Source organism: Mesoplodon densirostris, chromosome 15 (assembly GCF_025265405.1).
Source record: "Mesoplodon densirostris isolate mMesDen1 chromosome 15, mMesDen1 primary haplotype, whole genome shotgun sequence".
Taxonomy (NCBI): domain Eukaryota; kingdom Metazoa; phylum Chordata; class Mammalia; order Artiodactyla; family Ziphiidae; genus Mesoplodon; species Mesoplodon densirostris.
Window position 1 is genome coordinate 17,852,799 of NC_082675.1, and position 20,930 is coordinate 17,873,728.

At 54.9% G+C, this 20,930-nt stretch overlaps 1 protein-coding gene across 1 annotated transcript; it reads right to left on the minus strand.

The window, feature by feature from the left end:
* Nucleotides 1–358: 358 nt before the first annotated feature.
* Nucleotides 359–20,810, minus strand: MVK (mevalonate kinase). Its single transcript, XM_060118722.1, is given in 13 exon segments — nt 359–932; nt 934–995; nt 997–1,094; nt 2,111–2,264; nt 5,490–5,606; nt 5,982–6,072; nt 10,014–10,059; nt 10,649–10,752; nt 13,884–14,039; nt 15,850–15,994; nt 18,693–18,840; nt 19,726–19,817; nt 20,744–20,810. Coding segments are annotated over 12 exon segments (1,434 nt in total). The 5' UTR covers nt 19,804–19,817; nt 20,744–20,810; the 3' UTR covers nt 359–697.
* Between the last annotated feature and the right edge of the window lie 120 nt (nt 20,811–20,930).

Genomic DNA, 20,930 nt, shown 5'->3' on the forward strand with positions numbered 1-20,930 from the left:
AGAAAGAAAGGAATGTTCCATGACCTACAGCAGGTTTGTTTCCATTTCTTAAAAAAGTCTGCGGATTAGTGGGTACTCACGATTTGAGAAGCAAGGAAGCTTAAAATTCCCCTTTTTGGAAAAGCGGGCTGGAGCTCTGCTGAGGGGCTGAGAGCTTGATGTCCGGGCATCCGTCCCTGTCTGGCCAGGGCCATCTGGGGAAATCCCGTCCCATCCCCCAAGACACACAACCAAGTGACCTAAAGCCTTTCTTTCCACTGAGAAAGTGGCTGCAGAAGGGACAGGACAGGAGAGGAAGGTGTGGGCAGCTGGACACTACCAGACCCTCCCCCTCTTTCCGGACACGAGTAAAGCACCGTTTACTCAAGGTCTTTTTATTCTCCCTTTGCCATCTTTTCTGCAAATCCCTTGGGTTCAGACTGGAAGAAACTGCACATCAACCCTGCCTTTGGCCAACCCTTGGGCTGCAGGGTAGAAGACAAAGACCACCACCCGGACACCCCCCGAGGGGACCCACAATCTAGCTGGAGAGAACAGCCTGGGAAGGCTTCCTGGGGGAGGTGAGCAGAGGTGGAAGGAGGGAGAAGGCCCGCTGCTCTGGGAACCAGACCCCTGCATCTCGGATCCAAGCAGCCCTGCCAGGGGATTTGTGGGTCTGTGGGTGCTTCAGGGAGGACACGAAAGAGGCCCTTGAGTCTCAGAGGACTCCACACGGCCCCACTGCCCGCCGGCTCCAGAGAATGTTGTAGAACACAGACATGGCTTCTGGGCCGCCTGACTCACTCCGGGGACTGGGGGGCATGGCCAGTGGGAGGGACGTCACAGAGGGGCTGGGGGCCTCCCGGTCAGTGTCAGGAGCTGGGTGCCCACTGGCCGGCACAGAGGTCAACTCCAGTGCCCAGAATAATCCGGGAAGGGGCTTCATGGCGGGGTGGTTTCATCTCAGAGGGCATCCAGGGCTTGCCGGACAGGGGCGTCCAGGGAGGCGGCCGTGTGGACGGAGACACCAGGGGCACCGATGCTGGTTTCCCAGCAGTCAAACCCACAGCTGGTCAGCGCCTGCTTCAGGGCCTCCACCTCTGGCCGCTCCAGACCTGTGGGGAGGAAGGGCGGCAGGTCACCCCTGACAACGATCCACTCCCTGTGCTCACGACACAGGCCCAGGGGCTGGTCCTCCTGTTGGTATGCCGAGCCTGGCACCCTCCCTGGGAGGGTTGTGGATCCCGAGTCACAAGGATCTGGCCTTGGCTCAGCCGTGGGGCCTCAGACAAATGACTTCCCCTCTCTCAGCCTCAGTCTCCTCATCTGGGAAAGGGGCCAATAATGAGACCTACCCCTCAAGGGTCACGGTGAGGCTGGCATGGGCTACTGCAGGTGGAGAGCCTGGCACCGCGCCTGGTACACCACACACGCTCTAGAAATGTTCTCTCGCCATCGTCATCGCCGCCTGAACTAGGTCCCCACGGTCAAGGTCTCCTGAAGTTAGGACACGGTGACTCCCTGAGGCCTGGGAGTCCCACTGAGGCAGAGGGGGCCTCTGTGGGCCACTGAGGGCTTATAGCTGAGCAAAGGGGAAAAGCAGGACAAGAAAAGGAAGGAGGAGGAGGCCAAGAAGGAGAGACGGAGAGAAAGGAAACCAAAAGGAGCAGTGACTCCCACCCCAGCACAGGGGCTGCTATAAGCCCGTTCCTCATCCTCGGCCCTGCTCTTTCCCCAGAGACTAAGAGGAAAGAGACCCTTTTTTTTTGTAGCAAGGTCAGTCCGCATCGTGGCCCCATCAAGAGGTGACAGCAGGGGATGCAAGGCTGGTAGGGTTGGTGGTGACAATGTCCTGGTTACTTCTCAAGCTTGTGGGAGGCTTGGCAGGTAAGGAGGTGGTAGGAACAAGCCCGGCACCAGCCTCTCTAAATGCATTTTTCCTCCTTGAATCTAGGCAACAATCTTACATAAACTAGATTGTTAGCACCCTTATTTTACCAATGTGGCAACAAAGGTCCAGAGAGGATAATTCACTTGACCAAGGCCATACAGCAGAGCTGAGACTGTTCAGAGGCCTCTTCTTTCTCCCAAGGGAACTGCCCAGGTGGAACCCTGCCCATCCCCTGGGTACCTGGCCTGAGAAGCGTGATGCCACAGCCCCCGCCGCCCGCGCCAGTGAGCTTGCTGTGCAGTCCGTGGGCCACGGTCACCTGGCACAGCCGGTCCAGCGAGGCATGGCCCACACCGAGGGCATTCAGATGGTGCTGGTTCATGTCGATGAGCTCCTGAGGGAGAGAGGTCTCTGTTCCTGCTTGGTCTGCCTGAGGTCAAGGTCCTGTGCCCGCCCTGTCCACATGACAGCTGCTGGTTTGGGAACGCAAATGGCTCTGACTACCCAGCACACTGTCCCTCTCCACTGATAAAAGAACCTCTCCTTCCTGCAGGACGTCCCACGGGGCTGGGATGGAGCTGGTGGTGAGCACATGTCCCAGGCCTGGCCACAGAAGGCTCCGGCCATGGGGACTGATCAGGCTTGTGACCCCAGCTGGGCCAGTGAGATCCCTCCCAGGGTTTACTCTGCCTCTTTCCTTGGAAGCTGCCAAAACTGGTTGACTTCAGAGGTAGGCCGCCCGAGTTATCTTCCCTGCACGTGGTCAGAGATTACAGAGAAGATGGAGATTTCAGACTAGATCTTTGGCCCCTGGATCCAGCTATGCCTGAAGCTGTCCCCTCTGGTCGTCTCACTTATAAGCCAATAAATTCCTTTTCTGCTCAAGTCTAGTTGAGATGGATTTCTGTCATTTGCAGGAGAAGAAGTCTCAAGTAATATGCCATCCTACAGCTCCCTCAGGTACCGATCTTCAGAATAAGAACAGGTTTGTAGTTCTAAGAAGGTCACAAGTGGGGGAAACTGCTAAATGTTTGTTCAGGTTTCTTTGATTATGCATAATAAAATTCCTGCCCTCCTGCAGATCAAACAAGATGCAGGTTGATGAAATAACAAAGCTAACAACCCTCACTGCCCAGGCGTTCCCTATTTACATTTCATTTACTCCATCGGTGTCTGGCAAATCCCTTCAACATGCTGCTGGCACCCTGCTAGATGCTGAGGCTCTGAGGATGAGCTCCGGTCTGCAGGGAAGTTACAAATGTGGGATCTGGAGGCAGAGGGGCCTGGGTTTGGGTCCCAGCTCTGCCACTTCTTGGTCGTGTGTCTTGGGAAGAGGTCTTTCACTCTGAGCCTCAGTTTCCCCCCTTGTGAACCAGGGATTGTAAGAGTATCTGCCTCATTGCTGTGAGGATGGAATAAGGTGTTGTTCACATGATGCCTGGAACGGGGTAAGTGACTGGCAAACGTCAGCTGCTGTTAGTACTTTTACGGTTGCACTACCATCATCCCCAGCTTTCAAAGGGGAAAACTGAGGCTCAGAGGAGAAAGTGATTTGCCTAAGGTCACTGAGCTAGTAAGATACTGAGCTGGCACGGGAAGCCGGGTCTCCCTGATGTGAAGCGTGCATCTACCCCGCCTCTGAGAGCACCCTTGGCATCCCTCCCGCCACCCACTTCTTGCCGTGTGCGGCTTGACAGCATGCAGCTCTGCCCCGGGGTCCTGGGAGCGCCTGTGTGCCATAAGGGTTGCCAATCACAGGGCTGTCTGCCGAGGCCCACCTGGTTCTCCTGCCTGGAGCCGTCGGGCAGGGTCGGGTCTGCCTCCTCCCCACAGCCCGCCTCACACACCCCAGTACTTTTGACAAACGAGCAGACAGGCGTGATGGCCCAGTGGCAGCCTCGGGTGCCTTTCACCAGCCCCGAGGGCTGGATGGGAGGGAAAACTTCTGGGGGCCTCTCTCTGCGCCTGAACACCAGGTGTCACGTTGCCAAGGCAGGTTCCAGACACCTGTCACATTCTGATCCAAAATCTGTCAAGGATCAGATGACAGGCTGTGACACAGGAGAACAGCTCGCTGGCTTGAGTGCAGAGCTGTCCGGGAGGCGAGCTGCACATTTCAGCGGCTGCCGAAGCCAAAAATATACACGATGTATAATCGACGTGCTGTTCTGAGGCATTCTCCAGGGGCTCAACAGGGTGTATTTTAGGCAGCACTCCATCATTATTAATTTCCTACTCGGGAGGACTGTGTTCCCTTCCTTTCTACGTGAAAGGAATTGAGAATGAGCAGGCAAAGGCTGGGGGAATGGAGGGAGGTGGCTGGGGGAATGAGGGCAAAAGCCCAGAAATGAATTAGATGGAATTCCTACACCGGGCCTGTAGTAGATACTCATTAAAAATTTGTTGGGAATTCCCTGGCGGTCCAGTGGTTAGGACTCGACGCTTTCACTGTCGTGGCCCAGGTTCAATCCCTGGTCAGGGAACTAAGATCCCGCAAGCCGTGCGACGAGGCACAAAAAAAAAAAAAAAAAAAAATTGTTGACTAAAGGAATAAACAAATAAGTCTGTGACTCCCCAGCTCAGGGCCACTCACTAGTTGGAAAACCTTAGAGAAAGTCATTCTCTTTAGGTCTTGGTTTTTGTATCTGTAAAAGGGTGGCAACTTATCCACTTCACAGGTAGGTTGTTGTAGGACTAAGTGAGGAATCATTTGTGAAGAGACCTGGGAGAGTAGCAGTTCCCACTCATTACAGGGGCTGCAGACTCAAATGCCTACAGCGGGACAGGGAGGCACCAGGCAAAGAGTATAGTGGCTGTGGGTAATACTTAGGGAGTGGTGGGGACTACGGAGAAATGGAGACCCCAGGGCCACTCTCAAGGGGGTCCCCTGGGCACCTCCAGCTGACCGCTGCCACACAGCTATGTCAGCTGGGGCTGCCGGATCTTCTGATTCTTGCAGGGAAGCCAGATGGCTTTTTAATGCACTCCATTCACTGGGCCAGATGGACTGGGCCTGGGAATGAGCCTGGGCCCTCTGGCTGAGCTGGTGGCTCATCAGGCATTGTGCTCGCGTGTTACCCACAGGGCCTCACTGCGCTCTTAAGACACTCCAGTGAGGCCAGATTCAGACCTGGGCCTGAGGAAATCCGAAGCGTGAGGTCTCAACCTCTACACTAGAATTAGGCACAGGGTGGTGGCTGGAGTACTGACAGTGAGAGAACAATTTTAGACCATGTCTGACCCACAGCATGCAGGTGAGAAACAGTTACTGCATGAATAGATGCACTTAGCAAACATGACAGGAAAGAAGCGGCCAGGGGAGAAATTGCTCCTGGACCTATGGAGGACTGTGTCCTTACATGCATGATCCCCAACTTGGCCTGTCGTACTTAGCACATGCCAGGCACCGCCCTCAGTGCTGTCTGTGTGTTCACTTGATTATTCCGATTCACCTGGGAAGAGGCTTCAAAAGAAGGCACGCTTGCTCATGGGTGCACACATGGGTGCCCAGGCCCAGCCTCTGTGTTTTAACTCCCAGGGATTCTGAGCACAGATGGGGAGCCCCTGCCTGGGACAGCTCCATGGGTGAGGGACGCCGATCCTGCAGGCAGGCTCTTACCTCCAGCACGACGTAGTGCTCTGGGGCCGGGGCCGCCGCCATCTCCCCCAGCACCCGCTCGCACTCCAGGGAAATGGCGTCTATGGAGGTCAGGAGGGGGGTCACGATCTCTGGGAACTGCAGGGAAAGGGATCGAGGGCCCATGAGGCCTGGGGGCTGGCAGACACTGGACAGCTGCTCCAGCAGCAGGGCAGGGGGAGGAGGTGTCCCCAGGGCCCACACCCACCCTCTAAGGAAACCCCCTCTCCTCCTGGCCTGGTCCCCACCTTGTCCAGCCACGCTTGACCCAAGCGGGGGTTCTCACTGCAAAGCCAGCACGTCTAACAATCCCTGTTCTGCCTCCCGGCGGGGGTATGGACAGACGGCACCTTCCCAGGTCCCCTCCACCCCACTCCCCTACACTAACCCACGAGGCAGAGGGAGGGCTTGGACACCCAAACGTGAGTGCCGTGGCCCTGCCGGGAACCCGCCCAGGAGTGGAGTCAGCGGCACCTTCAGCAACCTGCTCCTGACGCCGTCCACCAGGGCCTTGGTGCTGCGAGGGACTTTGGTGTTGGTCAGCAGGATCTTCAGAGCTGGTGGCCTGTGGGGTGAAGAGGGTCCACGGTGAGCCCAGGACGGGGAACCTGGGTCAGGGCTGGGGGCCCGCCTGTACTCTGCCCCACCCTGACCCAGGAAGTGCAGGAAGCAGAGGCCCAGGGAGGCGACGTCAATGGCAGGCTGGAGACAGGTCCAGGGAGCATGGGTTCCTGACGCCCACCCCGGGGTGCCCACCACCGCCTACAGCTGCCTCCCTGCTTTGGCCCCTGGGCGGACGGACATTTTCCTTTGGCTTGTGACTCACTCATTCATTCATTCAACCTCGAGCGAGCATGCACATGGAGGGCCTGGCATGCATGGAGTTAGAAGTTCAAAGGGTACAAGGGGCTGAGGTTCTGTCCTGTGGGCCACCCCGGGGAGCTGGAGAGGAGGGTGCTGGAGATTCAAAAAGAAAAAGCCACAGGACCAGGGATGGGTCATGGAGGGGGCGTTGGGGAGAAGGATGCTCCAGTGGGCACAGGAACATGAGGGGAGGGCAGCCTTATGGGAGAGTCAGGGTCCCAGCACTGAGCCACTTCTTGCCCTGCCTCGACGGTGCCCAGACCGGTGGCCCTGGTATGATACCAGGTGTGGTTAGAGGAAGTCAGTCACCCCCAGGTGGGAGAACGGAGGGCCTGGGGTGGCCACGGTCAGCCGGCTCTCCAGCACGACCCCGCTGCCCTTATCTGCCCTCTGGGCTTTCTAATCCCTCCTAAAGCCACAACCCCAATTGTCCTTGTGGTTGGCTGTCTTTGGGGACTTAAGCCACTGTTTCTTGTCATCCCAAACTGCCTTTCAGAGCACTGCTCCAAGGCCAGAGACAGAGCGTGGAGAATTTGGATGAGCTCTAGCCAGAGATAGCTGGAGATGGACAGGCCCCTGATACGTTTATTCGCTTTTCTTTTCACAGATCAAGATTGTAAAATCCAACAGGGCTGGAAAAGGCTGTCAGAAACCTGCTTGTTCTCACCGCCCATAAGCCCATGAAATTAATATCGATTCTCAGCCTTGGAGACTGGCTTTTTTTTAACTTTACAAACGATGAACATTCTATTTGGCTTTTCTCTTCCCTTTAAAGACAAGCCGTTCCTCAAAAGGGCAGCATTCTGGGAGGTCGCATCTTGATCCTCTCCGCATCTTGATCCTCTCCGCAAACAATGCTTTTTTTTTTTTTTTTTTAATTGAGAAGCACCAGGCGTGGTCTGGGGTGCAAGGGCTCCTCTTTAAGCCATTGGCAGGATTAATGTGGAGTCTGGCCTCCTGGCTTCTCAGAGAATCTGCCATCTGCTCGCCGCAGCGCCCTGTAGCCAGCAGCAAAGGTCGGTCGCTCTGTGTCACCATCCATCGGGGTGGGAGAACTTTGGGTATCACATCTTCATCTTTCTCAGATAAAGTCCTCTGCAAACGGGCCTGCTGCTAGCCCTGCGGGCCCCACAAAACTCAGGGTCCTATGACATCCAGTGACCACCACCTGGGGCTATGCCCTGTAAGTGATCTGGGCCTGGCTATGTCCTCAGCCTCATCTCATCTCTGCCCTCCCTTGGAGCTCACTCCACTCAGCCATGCTGGCTTCCTGGCTGCTGCTAAGCACGCCAGGAACACTCCTGCCTCAGGGCCTTTGCATGTGCGTCTCCTCCTCCAGAGACCTGCCCCGGCCTCGGCAGCTCTGCTCAAATGCCATCTGGTTAGAGGCTTCCCTTGATCAGCCTATCCAACTCCCCCCTTCACTTTCCGGCCCTCACTCTGCTTTATGTGTCCTAAGGCCATGGGGATGGCCTGCCGTGCTCTTACAGAGACATCTGTCTGTGGGTTGTCCTCCCACAAAGTGGGAGTTCCGTGAAGGCGGGACTTTGGGTTCCCTGCTGAGGTCCCAGCACCCAGTAGTTGTTCAGAGATATTTGTAGACTGGATGAATGAATTTGGTCAGGAAGGAGTGAATAAGCACTTGATAGATACCGTTTCTGATTTCATGCCCAGGATCCCTATTACGTAAATGAGAAGACAGAGGCCTCAGGAGAAGTGACTCACCTAAGGGTCCCCAGCAGGCAAATGGCAGAGCTGGGTTCAAACTTGAGCCTGTGGACCCCAGAGAATCTGCCACCACCCCGCCACCACCACCGGCCACTGTGCACACCTTGGGGCCTCTCCCCACGCCTCCGCATGCCTGGGAAACCCTCCAGCGCTCAGCCCTTAATTCCCCCCACAGGCCACGCATGTGCCCGGCCACATCTGCATTGATCTTCTGTCCCCAGGGCCCAGTTCAGGGCTTAGGATGCAACAGGCTTGCAGGAAACAGAGTGAACGACCTGCCCCTGCCCCATGAAGGACTCCCCAGATCTGCAGCCTGTCTGTGACTGTCATCCCCAGCGGCTTCAGAACCCCGAGGACACCTGTGTGCCGAGGACCACGGTCACGGCTGCCTCCTCCGCGGGCCCACACACCTCTGCATCCCGCCTTCGCTCCTGCCCTCACTGCACATGGATTCGGTCCACCTGGCAGGGCCAGCCGCCACCTGGGCACAAGGCCCCCCTGCCAGCGCTTCCACAAGCAGCCGGAGGACGCTGCTCCGAGCTCCTAAATGGCTCCGCTCCCTCCTTTGTGTGGAGCAGTGGTTGTCACCCGGGGGACTTGCCCTCCAGGGGACAGGTGGCAATGTCTAGAGCTATCTTTGGTTGTCACACTGGGAGGCAGGGGAGGTGCTACGGGCATCCGGTGGGCAGAGCCCAGGGATGCTACTAAACATCCCACGCTGCACAGGACCGCCCCCACTGCAAGGAAGTCTCCAGCCCCAAATGTCCGCAGCGCCGAGGCTAAAGAAACGCTGATGTGGGGCCTCAGGAAGGCAGGCTTGGCTCCCAGAAGCTGACAGAGCAGGGGTGGGGAGATGTCAGAGGTGCAGGCAGAAGGAGTCAGGCCTGCCAGGTCACTGAGCCCCGAATGGAGTGGCCCAGCTGGCAGAGGCGGAGGGCCGGGACCTGCTGTCCAGCTGCCAAGAAGACCACCCTGGCTGCAGAAGGTGACAGGGAGCCCTGGGACCCTCAGAGTGTGGAAAGGCGCCCCGAGGCCGCAGAGCACCCTGGGACAACCACTGCCCACCCACCCCCAACTTGATGGAGGGCTCAGGGAAGAGCCAGGAGGCACCTGCTCCTGCTGGCCATGGGCTCCACTCCTGCCGCTCACGTTTCCACACTGAGTGCGAACAGAACAGAGGGTGTTGGAATTTAACACGCATCTCTGTAATTCCAAGGCTTCCGGCGGGAGGGCGGAAGGAAATATAAAACAAGCTGAAAGTTGCTAAATGTCCCTTCCACTCAGACTCCCACGAGCCTGCTGGGCTCCAGTCTTGCTCGGCCATGGTGCCGTCACTATGGCAACTCCCACGTTGTCTTCTGGTGGCTTGTGTGTGTATGTCTGTCCCTAATCGCCCAGGACTATGTCCAAGATTCATCTTTATACCCCTAGGCCCTAATGCAGTGGCATCTGGAACACAGGATGGTATCAGTTCTTGTTTACTGAACAAATGGACGGATGAACAGGTAACTGAACGGATGAACAGGTAACTGAATGAAGGTCTGGGGAAACAGCCACTTCCTGGAAGCGGAATGGCGCAGCCTCGCATGACCTCCCCCTCTGATCTCTCTGCAATTTAAGAGCTAAAGTGGGGAATTCTCCGGCGGTCCGGTGGTTAGGACTCTGCACTCTCGCTGCTGAGGGCCAGGGTTCAATCCTCCCTGGTCAGGGAACTAAGATCCCACAAGCCACGCGGCGCAGCCAAAAAAAAAAAGAGCTGAAGTGGAGAGGAGAGCAGGCTTCCTCGCAGCCCACGCCCTGTGGGACCACACAGGGGAGGGGACGCCCAGGGGCACGTGCCCCTCACTCCTTCCCACAGAAATGGGGCTCCCCCTTCCCTGCCAGACGCGGAAGCTGTGGCTCCCCCAGAATTACCTCTTTAAGGATGAAATCTTCCCTTGCTGGTATCGGAGCGCTCCTCCTAAAGAGAAGAAAGAGTGGGTCAGAGTCGTAGGAAAAGCTCCGTACCTGTGCCCCTTGGGAAAGGGGCTGGGTTTGGGGTAGGGGTAGAGTGTCACCGTGACTAGACTCAACCCCGTAACCAGGCACCTCACTTCAGGCAGCAAAGGCCCAGGAGGGCGCGAAGGCGCTCTGCGCCCAGGACTTGGGGTCCCTCCCTTACATCCAGGCATCCAGCTTCCCTCCGACGGGCTGCACGGCGATGGGGTGGAGGTGGGACCACAGCAGGCGTCCTCACCGGAGGGGAGCCCAGCTGGTGTGGTCTGCAGACCCCACAACAATGGTTCTGCAGCTTCACCATCTGGACCCCTGGGGCTGGGGGTCCCACTGAAACCGTAGCTTCCCAGGCCCTGGCCCACCCCCAAGACTGGGATCCAGGACGTGCGAGGCCCTGAGACGTCCCCCATCCCTCCTCCACCAGGAAAATGCCATCTTCTTCAGAACCCACTGACGCTGCTCATCCCAAACCCACAGAGCCTGGGCAGCTACGCTTGTCCTAAGAATTTCTAAAAGAATAAAAATAAAGAACACAGGCCCGAGGCAGCACCTACCCCAGGTGCTGACAGCGTTGTCCACTCCGGAGGGGTTCCCATGAATCACCCTCTCCCCCTGGAAGGCCCACTTGTTAATTAGTTCCAAGCTCTCCTCAGTCCACCTGAAGGAGACACAGAGATTCGTCTTTACTGTCCACGGTGGTGAATAGGGGGCTGGGGGTCACCGAGGGAAGCAGAGGGCAGGGGTCACAGGCTGGGCTTGCTGGAGACCAAAAGGCAAAGGGGCTTGGGCCCCCGAACTCAGAAAGAAGAGAAAAATAAATAATTCTGAACCTCTCCGGCTAAAGAGCACGCCCTAAAGCATGCCTTTTCGCCTGGTGCAGTGAAAAGAGCCAAGGCTTTGAGTTCACGGGATCCTGCTTTTTGCCTCTTACGAGCTGAGTGACCCTGGGCCCCTTGCCTGCCCTCTCTGAGCCTCACTCTCCTCTGTAGGATGGTAACTCCTCCCTCCTCACAGGCTCAGCACAGGGGTGTGGAATGTGGGTCATCTCGGGATCCCTCCCCAGCCCGCGGCCATGGTGCCTCCCCAGAAGGGATGCAGACTCAATGACGGTTTCAGTGAACAGACCCAAAACATGTGAGTATCCAACGAGGGCAAGCGCTCAGCCCCACTGCCCCACCTTCTCTCAGCTCTTGTTTCCTTTCTGTCGAGTCCCTGCCCCGTGAAACGGCAGAAGCCACTGGGGCTTGTGCAGCTGAGCTGGGAATCAAGCAGGGAGCTGGTGTGAACCCCATCCCGCCGCTGACTCACTGGGCGTCCCTGAGCAACTGCGTCACCTCCGACCCTCAGTGTTCTCATCTGGGAAATAGGGATAAAGATGTCCACCTCACAGAGGATTTTGTGGGATGGAAAAACACACAGGTGCTTTGTAAAATGCCCAGGGGACAGTATGTGCTCCGGAAAAAGAGGCCACCTGGGATCATGGCACCTGGAGTCACTCCAAGCCTGGTCCACCCACTCCTTTGCTGTGGAGCCTTGGGCAAGTCAATCACCCCCTCTGAGTCTCTTTCCTCATCTGTCAGATGAGGATTTTAGGGACCTGAGACTCACATGGTGGTTGTGAGGCTATGATTCATAGTGAGTTAACACTGCTCAAAGCTACTGATTACCCAGGGCCAAGCACTGCGCTAAAGGCTCTCTCTAATGGGCCATCTGTAATCCTCACAATCACAATAACTCAAGAGGGAAGGTACAATTACCATCCCCGTTCTTACAGCAGAGGACACCGAGGCTCAGATCACAGTACCACTCACTGCGACATCAGAACCACATCTGCTAATGGAAGCCTGAGCTCGTTAACTACTGACCTTTTTGGTGCCGACGAGACTCACTCACTTGTCCAATATTTATTGAGCATCTACTATGTGCCTGTGACTAAGCCCACACAGACGTGGTCCTTAACTGCTTGCAGCTTGGAGTCTAATACAGAGCAGATGTCAGGAAGCTACCAGAACTTAACTACAGCCTCTGGGAAGTGCGATGCCGGCTGGATGGGGCACACCCTGTTCTGAATGGAGGGGCTGAGGGACAAGGTAGGTCAGTGAGGCAAGACACAGTGGGAGAGCAGTCCAGCCCGAGGCCGTGCAGCCTGTGTTACTCCTGGAACTGGACAAGAACTGGCCCTTTCCAGGACCAAAAAGCGAGCGAGTGAGCAAGCCAGCAAGGTGGGGAAGGGGTAGCGGAACATAGCCCAGGGCCTGGCCCACTCTGCAAACTCGAGTCTTCCTTACGATTGGGAAATGCTGGGGGGCAGGGCGGGTGGGTCTGCTCTCTTCACAGCTTCTGAGAAGGAATGATGGGAGAACTGGGTGGAAGGAAGCAGCATGAGAAAGACCACACCCACACGCACATTGGACACTGGCTCACCCACAGGCGTGTACATGCACGCACGCACACACCCATATCCTTTGAAAGGCAGAGCCAGTTGGCTGGCCGGTGGGCAGGTGTCTATCTGGGACACCCAGGGCAACACGGCCTTCACTGCTCTGGGCTAGAATCAGTGATCAGCACACAGTGATGAGCGGCTGTCTTGAAGCCTCCGTCCTGAGTCACCATCTTATCTCGGGATCAGCACATGTCAAGGCTGGAAGCTCCCTCCACCCAAGGGATCACAGGTGCTGCCCCTCACTTTCAGATGAGGAAATGGAGCCCCAGAGAGAAGCCAGTTACCCGACAAACCTGAGATTCCTGAAAACCATTCTGGAGAATAGCTGTCTCACATCCCCCGCAGGTGCAATCATTACGGGCTCATTACCTGCCAGATGCTTCCCACAGCCACCTCCGCGGGCCCCTCACCCCCCACCCCGCCCCAGCCTCTCTCCAGCTCACAAGCCCTTCAGAGCAGCCCTGGGGAATTTGGACCGGGAATCACATCAACAGTCCCACACCTGCTGCGGCCACGGGGACCAAAGCGACCTCTGGGCTTAGCCAGCAGAGCCCCCGACACAGCACAGCTGGGCCCACGTGGCTGGTACATAAGGCCCCCCAGCGGGAGGGCTCCCCAGAGCCATGAGGGCCCAGGGCAGGCGTCACCAAGAAGCTGCCAGGCTGGATGCCGGGGCCTCATCCCCAACTCCCAGGGCAAACTGCATTATCTGCACTCGGGCCGGTTTCTCAAGTTTCCCCAAGTAACAGAAACAGTCTGCCGGCAGCCCTGTCTGGACAAGCCTCAGTGACTTACAATAAGCCGCGGAGGAGATGCCACGACCTCGTGGGTCGAGGACCCGCAGGAGGGGAGGCACCCTGACCTGACAGACACTCCTCCTATGTTTATTTCTCAGCACATTACACTCCCTTTCATAACCATTTGGTACCGGCTGGCAACATCCGCCGGGTTAACCGTATCGCCATTTACAGAAAAGAGCACTGAGTGAGGCTCCCAGGGTGGCGGGGCGGGCAGCAGGCTGGCCAAGGTCCCTCAGCGAGTCGATGGCAGGGGCGGCCCGATGGCTCCTCTGATCCATTGCCCTCTACATCCGGGCTCAGGCTCTTTCTACCAAATCACGGGCACCTGAACCCAAAGGAGGCAAGGAGGGGTGGCGGGTGGGGGGCAAAGAGCTCAGGCTCTGGATTCAGACCGCCGGGTCCAGATCTTGCTCTGCCATCACTAGCTGTGTGGCCGCCCTGTCCTCCAGCGTCCTCAGCTGTAAGGTGGCCAAGGGACACCTCTCTCCTCTTGGCGTGGGGTGCGGAGCTCAGGAAGGACAAGGAGTGAGGCGAGGGCCTGATTACCTGCTGGCGGCCTCGCCATCCTTCAGCGGGTTTGGGATCTCCTTGCATGCCGTCAGGAGGGCAGCTGCCAAACACACGGAGTAGGCGGCACTGGAGCCGAGGCCGGCCCCGGTGGGCAGCTCCGACCACACGGCGATGTTCAGGCTGGGCAGGGCTCTGAAACACAGCAGGCAGCAGAGCGTGACTCTCCTGAAGGGCCGTGAGGGGCCAGCACTGAACGGGTGGCCCAGACCCAGGACTGGACACGGGCAGGGCCTGACTCTAATTGTCTGGCCCGGTTTTCTGACCTCGGGGAGATCTCCCAACCCCAAAGCCACCCCTGTTGGATGGCAGGAACTCATGGTGAATCAGACAACTTGAAAATAGGGAGAGGATCGTTTAAGTCACTATGTTGTTGTCCAACCGGAGCTCTTCCTAAAAGTGCCTCGCGACCCACCGACCATTCCTGTAAACTCCTTCCTGCTCCCCACACAAGCAAGGCTCTTTCAAGGCCCTGCCCTCAGCATAGGCTGGTCCCTCTGCCCAGGACAGCTCTGCACCCCTCTCTCCCCCAGGGGAATTCCTACCCATCCTCAAGACCGTCCTCAAATGATCCCCCTGGGCCCTGATACTGTGTTCATGGGATGCCTCTCCCGCTAGACAGCGTTTCCCAGCCGCGTGTAACACAGGCCTGCTCTGGATCAGCAGAGAGTTCCCAATCGCTGCATCTTACCTCTACTTCCCCCCAGCGAGAACTGTCAGACGTCAGGTTCTATCATTTCCATTAAGCACTCTTCCCGTTTTCCAAATATAACATTATAAGACTGAATCTGCCTTTTCAAACTGCACATGCCCACCCCACCCACATCAGATTCTGGAATGTGTCCCCCGCCCTCACCTCGGAAGGGGACACTCCCCAATCAAGGTGAAAACCCTGGCATTGGACAGCAAGTGTCAAGACGTGATTGAATGTGTCTGAAGCGCAGCGCCCAGGCCCAGTGGCCGCTTAGCCAGCATCTGCTGCATGAGTGAAGGGCTGCACCTCGAGGCTTCCCCTTCAGGCTCTGGACCACAAATCACAATGAACACGCACTGTGTGCCAGTTACAGTGCTAGGCCCATTTCATGTATAATGTTTCTAATCCTCTGATAGTTTTTCTGAGGAAGGTGATAATAATAATAGCTAACATTTATCAAGCTACGTGCCAGGCTCTGAATCAAACACTTTAAGTAAATGAACTCATTTAACTTCACAGGAACCCTACGAGGTAGGTGCTATTACCACCCCCATTTTACAGATGAGGAAGCTGAGGCTCAGGAAGGGTAAGAACCTCACACAAGCTAGTAAATGGTCACGCTGGGGTGTGAACCAACGCTGTCTGACCCTCAGCCTGTGCCCTCTGTCACCATGTGATACCACCTCAGCAGGAATGTGCCCCTCTAGGAGCAGGCTTTCCCGAGAGAGCAGACAACCCAGATCTTATCATAACACAGGCTTCACTCTGCTAATCACGAAGTTCTCCTGGAGCCTGTGGGATGTGGAACAAGGGTGCCTCTCTGGGCATGGCTTGAAGAAGACACACAGTGGATCTGAGAATGGAATCTGGCTTTGGTTGAATCGAAGAGGCCAGAGGAGGCAGTGTGGGGTTAAAAGGGCAGGCGCTGACACTGAAGGGAACTAAGTTATTTCCCAGCTCTCACCACTTACTAAGTAGCTGTGTGGCCCTGAATGTCTCTATGTCTCTAGGTCACAGTTTCTCCCTGTGCAAAATGAGGAGAGTGTCCTTCTCGTGGGGTTGCCATGAATATTGAAAGCAGACCATACATATAGGGTCTAGCACGGCTCCTGGCACGTGGCGAGGACAGCTGCTGTTATTTAGAGCCTGGGAAGGAGCCCGTGCATCGTCCAGCAGCCAAAACTACCGCCACCCTGGCTCAGTTTCCGGGGCAGGCCGCACCCAGACTCCCTGCCCCGACCACGCACACACCTCTGACTCTGGCAGATGGACAGGTACAAGTAAAGGAAGGACAGCACAGCCAGGTGCTCGTGGTCGGCACAGTCCTCGGGGAAGCCCGCCACCTCCTTCAGCTTCTCCACTTGCTCCGGGGTGAGTGCTGTGACGTCACCTTGCTCTGTCGCATGGGCAAACAAGTGCAAGCGGGTGAGTGAGAGGGCGTCGGGGCTTTTACAGACGCCAGAATACACAAGGCCGAGCAATCACGGGAGTCAGCATCTGGATGGACATGGACTCAGGGTCCAAGCACCACAGCCGAGGGTGTCAGGGGACTGCAGGCTTGGGAGGCAGGCGGACTGGGGTTTGGGCCCTGACTGTGCCAGTTACTGTGACCTTGAGTAGGTGACTTAATCTATTTGCACCCCAGTTTCCCTCCTTGGTAAACAGAGATAACAGCAGTACATCCTCCCAGGGTTGTTTAAATAAGGTACAGAGTATCCTTAGCACTGCTCCTGGCACGCAGTAAGGGCTTAATTGCTAGTAGTTTTCAAACACACACAAGCAAACACACACACACGCACACACAATCATTCAAAGGCCTAGGACTGAACTCCACAGTACAAAATCAAAACCAAAGTATTATTTCCCCAATATGTCCCTCTCCCAAAACATAATTAGTGAGAACAGGACACACACATAAAACCAGGACACATAAATGCCCGAATGTTCACCATGTTTAGGACTGTTAGGAGGGAACAAAAAACACGAAGAAAAACGTGGCAGACGCTGGCAACCTAGCAGAAAACTGGACACCAAAAGGTTCAGATCCCCTTTGTCTCCTTGGAGAAGTAGCCTAACGAGCCCTTGCGAATGGACTACACTCTATATCACAGCCTCCACCCACCACCCACCCTGCGGGATCCTCACAGCAACCCTCCCAGGCATCACGACGCTGCTCACAGGGGCTCAGAGAGGTAAGTGACCCTCCCAGGCTCACACAGGGAGTCTCAGACAGGTGGTCTGAGACGTGTACCGCTATACCTGGCTGCTCAATCCATGCTACTGACGTACAAAAGCAGCAGCCAGTTCTCATGGAATGTTTCCGGCCAGGCTGAGTGGCCTGGGGTAGCACGGAGAGCAAGGGCCAGGTTGCTCCAAAGTAGTGACTCTGAATTGAGGCTGTCCCTGCAATCACCCAAATACACAGGCCGGGTCACCTACCACCACTACTGATTCTCAATAGGAGAGGGGCAGGGCCAGGAAGCCATCTGTACTGTTAAAACAACAACAACAAAAACCTCCCCCAGGGATCTCAAGGAAGAACTGAGGCTTGCTTGAAACTGTGGGTTTTAAACTCTTCCTTCATCTCCCTGCAGGGTTTGGGAGTGGCTGAGTGACTAGATGTGGACTGATTCTCATGGGGGACAGGGAACCGTCTGGAAAAGGCTCCTAGGGCTTCCCTGGTGGTGCAGTGGTTAAGAATCCACCTGCCAACGCAGGGGACATGGGTCCGAGCCCTGGTCCGGGAAGATCCCACATGCCGTGGAGCAACTAAGCCCGTGTGCCACAACTACTGAGCCTGCGCTCTAGAGCCTGCGAGCCACAACTACTGAAGCCGGAGTGCCTAGAGCCCGTGCTCCGCAACAAGAGAAGCCACCACAATGAGAAGCCCGCACACCGCAATGAAGAGTAGCCCCCGCTCGCCGCAACTAAAGAAAGCTCACATGCAGTAACGAAGACCCAACGCAGCCAAAAATAAAAAATTAATTAATTAATGAGTTTTAAAAAAAGAAAAGGCCCCTGGAGGAGTCTCACTTGCCCCACCCTGGCTGGGAGACACTGTTCCAAAGGACGAGGCGTCAGCCCAGACAGGAGACACTGAGAGCGAAGAACACACCGCAGCTTTGCTGCAGACAGTCACTCCGCTGATGAACGAACCGTGTCTGCTCAGGAGTGGACAAAACAGTCCCAATACTAGCAAAAATAAGCACCGAGGCCTTTATTTATTGGCATGGGAAGAGAGCCCCAATATACTGAAGAAGGCAATAATCCCACACGCTTCTAAGAAGTTTATACGGAAAAAAAAAAAATAAAGAAGAAAAAGAAAACAGAAAAAGAAAGAAACAAAAAGAAAAAGAAGGAAAAAAGAGAGAAGAAAAAAGGAAAAAAAAAGTTTATGTGGCTTGATCCAATTTTGGGCAAAAAACAAGCTCTCTCCCTATCTCAATCAATCAATCTAATTACTGGTCTACAGGAAATAACCCAGAAGGATGAACACCAAAATGCTTAGCGTTGTTCTCAGTCGGGGGGGAGGTAGAGTGGGAGGCAGTGACAATTGGGGATTTTTTTTTCCTGGCAACGTCTCAGCATTGACCATGTTTTCCAGTAACGTAAGTTACTTTTATTTTTAACGATCTTCAATCACACAAGACAGCAGAACATTCTCTTTGTTAAAACAACATTGTAGAAGGGAGGCTCCCTTTGTCCACTCCCCGACCGTAGGACCCTCCAAGACATAACTAATCACCACTGTCAGTGGATATACATCTTCCCAGGCCTCTTTGCATTTACATACCCACTGATACTTAATCTATACGTGCTGTTTTGCATCTTGTGTTTTTTCACTCAACAGTAGGCCCTGATGACCTGTCCCAACGGCTCACATAGACCCAGTGCATCATTTTATGTTTTTAAATTTTTAAAAAATTAATAAATAAGTGAAGCTATTTTTGTGGGGACAGGAGAGAAAACACCCCCAGAGTGGCTGGCTTTTGGTCCCTTGGGGACAGCCTGGGCTGACAGCCCAGCTGTCCTCCTTCCTCTTCTCTTCGGGGCCCAGGCTCTTCCCACACCTGGTTCCTGCTCCCTGCACTTACTCAGAAAGCTGGTGTCCAGCATCTGAAGCTTGGCCACATCCCAGGCCCGCTGGATGCCAATGTTGGGTAAGTTGAGGCCCACTTTCCCATTGCTGTGGGGCTGAAGCCGGAGGAATGTTCTCAAGTTCAAGGCCACAGCCAGTGCTACCTATAGAATGAAGGGCACAAGCAGTTAGCCTGAGGGTGGTTGGCAACAAGCATGGCTCCTGTCTTAGGAAAAAGGGGCCCTCCTCAATGAGCCGAGAAGAGAGGACAAATACTAGCACACAGGCCACTCTCACCTATGCCCTTGGCAGACACTGCTAATCAACCTCGGCACCCTCTCCTAATCAAACGTTGGCACCCTCTCCCACACGCCTAGGCACAGCCACTACCAATCAATTAGGAGTTAATACCTACTTATATTTGCCCTCCCCACGTAAAACTTCACACGTTCTCAACACCAAGGAATGGCTTCCCCATAATCACCATGCTTTCAAAGAAAAATATAAGTTAAAAATATGAAAAACGACAGCTTGAAAGAGTGGAAAAAGCATGGCTTTGGGTTCAAGCAGACTTAGGTTCACTCCTAGCTCTACCGAGGTGTACGGGACCTTGATCAAGTTACCGATCCCCTCCTAAGTCCCAGCTTCCACGTCTGCAAAACAGGATAATAAAAGTTTAACATCAGAGGGTAGTTGTAAGAGGTAAATGAGACAATGCATGTCTCAGACTCCTTTGCAGAATCCTATTCGTTTTCCCCAGAGTTTAGTCCTTAAAACTCTTCTCTTCTCCACCGAAGCTCACTTCCTAAGTGACCTCATTCCACCCACGGGGCTTTCCATGTCATCTTTTTGCTCTCTTACTGGCTGGGCCAGAGAAGCCCTTCGGAGGGCCTGAGACCTGTCTTTTCTTTGCCCAGCTGGGGAGAAACTGACCTCCTCTCTGATGTTACTCCCAAGCTATGCCTCAAGGCTTCCTTTCAGCTTCTTTTAAGGTTAGCATCAGGGAGAAGCAGTTCCTAATCCTCAAAGGCTCAGGGGGCCTTGTATACCTTGCCATGGACCACGGCATGCTCTCCGTGAAGGATGACTTTCCCTGGAGCAGACACCAGCAGGACTTCTGACAACATGGCTCCTGGGAGTCCTGCAAAGGAAAGCCAGAAAGAGGACGGAAGGTCCCCAGAACTTAGAGAATGCCTAGTTCAAGCTCACCATTACAATAAAAAAGGCAGCTACCATCAGCATTTGCTATGTGCCCAAAAAAAGCAGTGCAGGGTAGCAGTCAGCTAGACACATCAAATAGATCTGGGTTCAAATCCAGCTCTTCCACTCCCCAGTGATGTCATCTTAGCTAACTCACTCAAATAGCTATGAACCTCAAAAGTTACACGGGGACAATAACTGTACTGACCTCAATGGGTTTTGAGAAGGTTAAATTAAATAATGCAAGGGAAACACTTACGGTCTGGCACACCATAATCACTCAAATACTCATAGTTACTTATTAATGGCTCTGTTCTTGGTTCCAGCTTTTATTATTACTACTATTAAAGACAGAAATTTAAATGAAATCATGGACCGGAAGGAACCTTTTCCTGGACATTTAGGCTGTTTCTAACGTTTCACAATTACAAACAGGCTGCAGAAAACAGCTGTTATACCTTTTTTTGTTTGTTTTTTGCACACTTAAGTCAGGATCTCTACAAGACAGAGTCCTAGAAAGTGACTTGCTGGGCGTACGTGTGCGCGTTTTAGATTTTTATAAATAATGCAAAACTACCATCCATTTAAGGCTTTACCTCAATAGCATGAGAGCAGAACCGCACTATGCGCTAAGTATATACTACAGTGATCCCTGTTTCTTAGGGGGGGAAACTCAGGCTCGGAGTGGGGGGACCTATTGCTTGTCCGAAACTCCAAATCCGGTCTGTCAGATTCCAGGTTGCCGGCTCGTCAGGGTTCTCAGAGTTGGGGAAACTAAGCCAGAGAAGCCGGGAGCCCGGTCCAGGGTCGTCCTGGGTCTCGGCCTCGGACTTCGCGCCACCCTGTCCCGGGACCCCGACCTCTCACCTGTCGCCACAGGCCCTCTGCTTCCGAGCCCAAGCCGCTCCGAGACTCCATCCCCAAGCTCGCGGGCGGCGGGGGGGAAGAGGCCTCTTCCTTCGCCCAGCCAATCAGAGCGCGCGAACCGAGAGCCCCTTTACCAATTGGCTTGAGAGTTGGCCAATAGCTGCTGCTAACTAAGTCCTCACGGGTT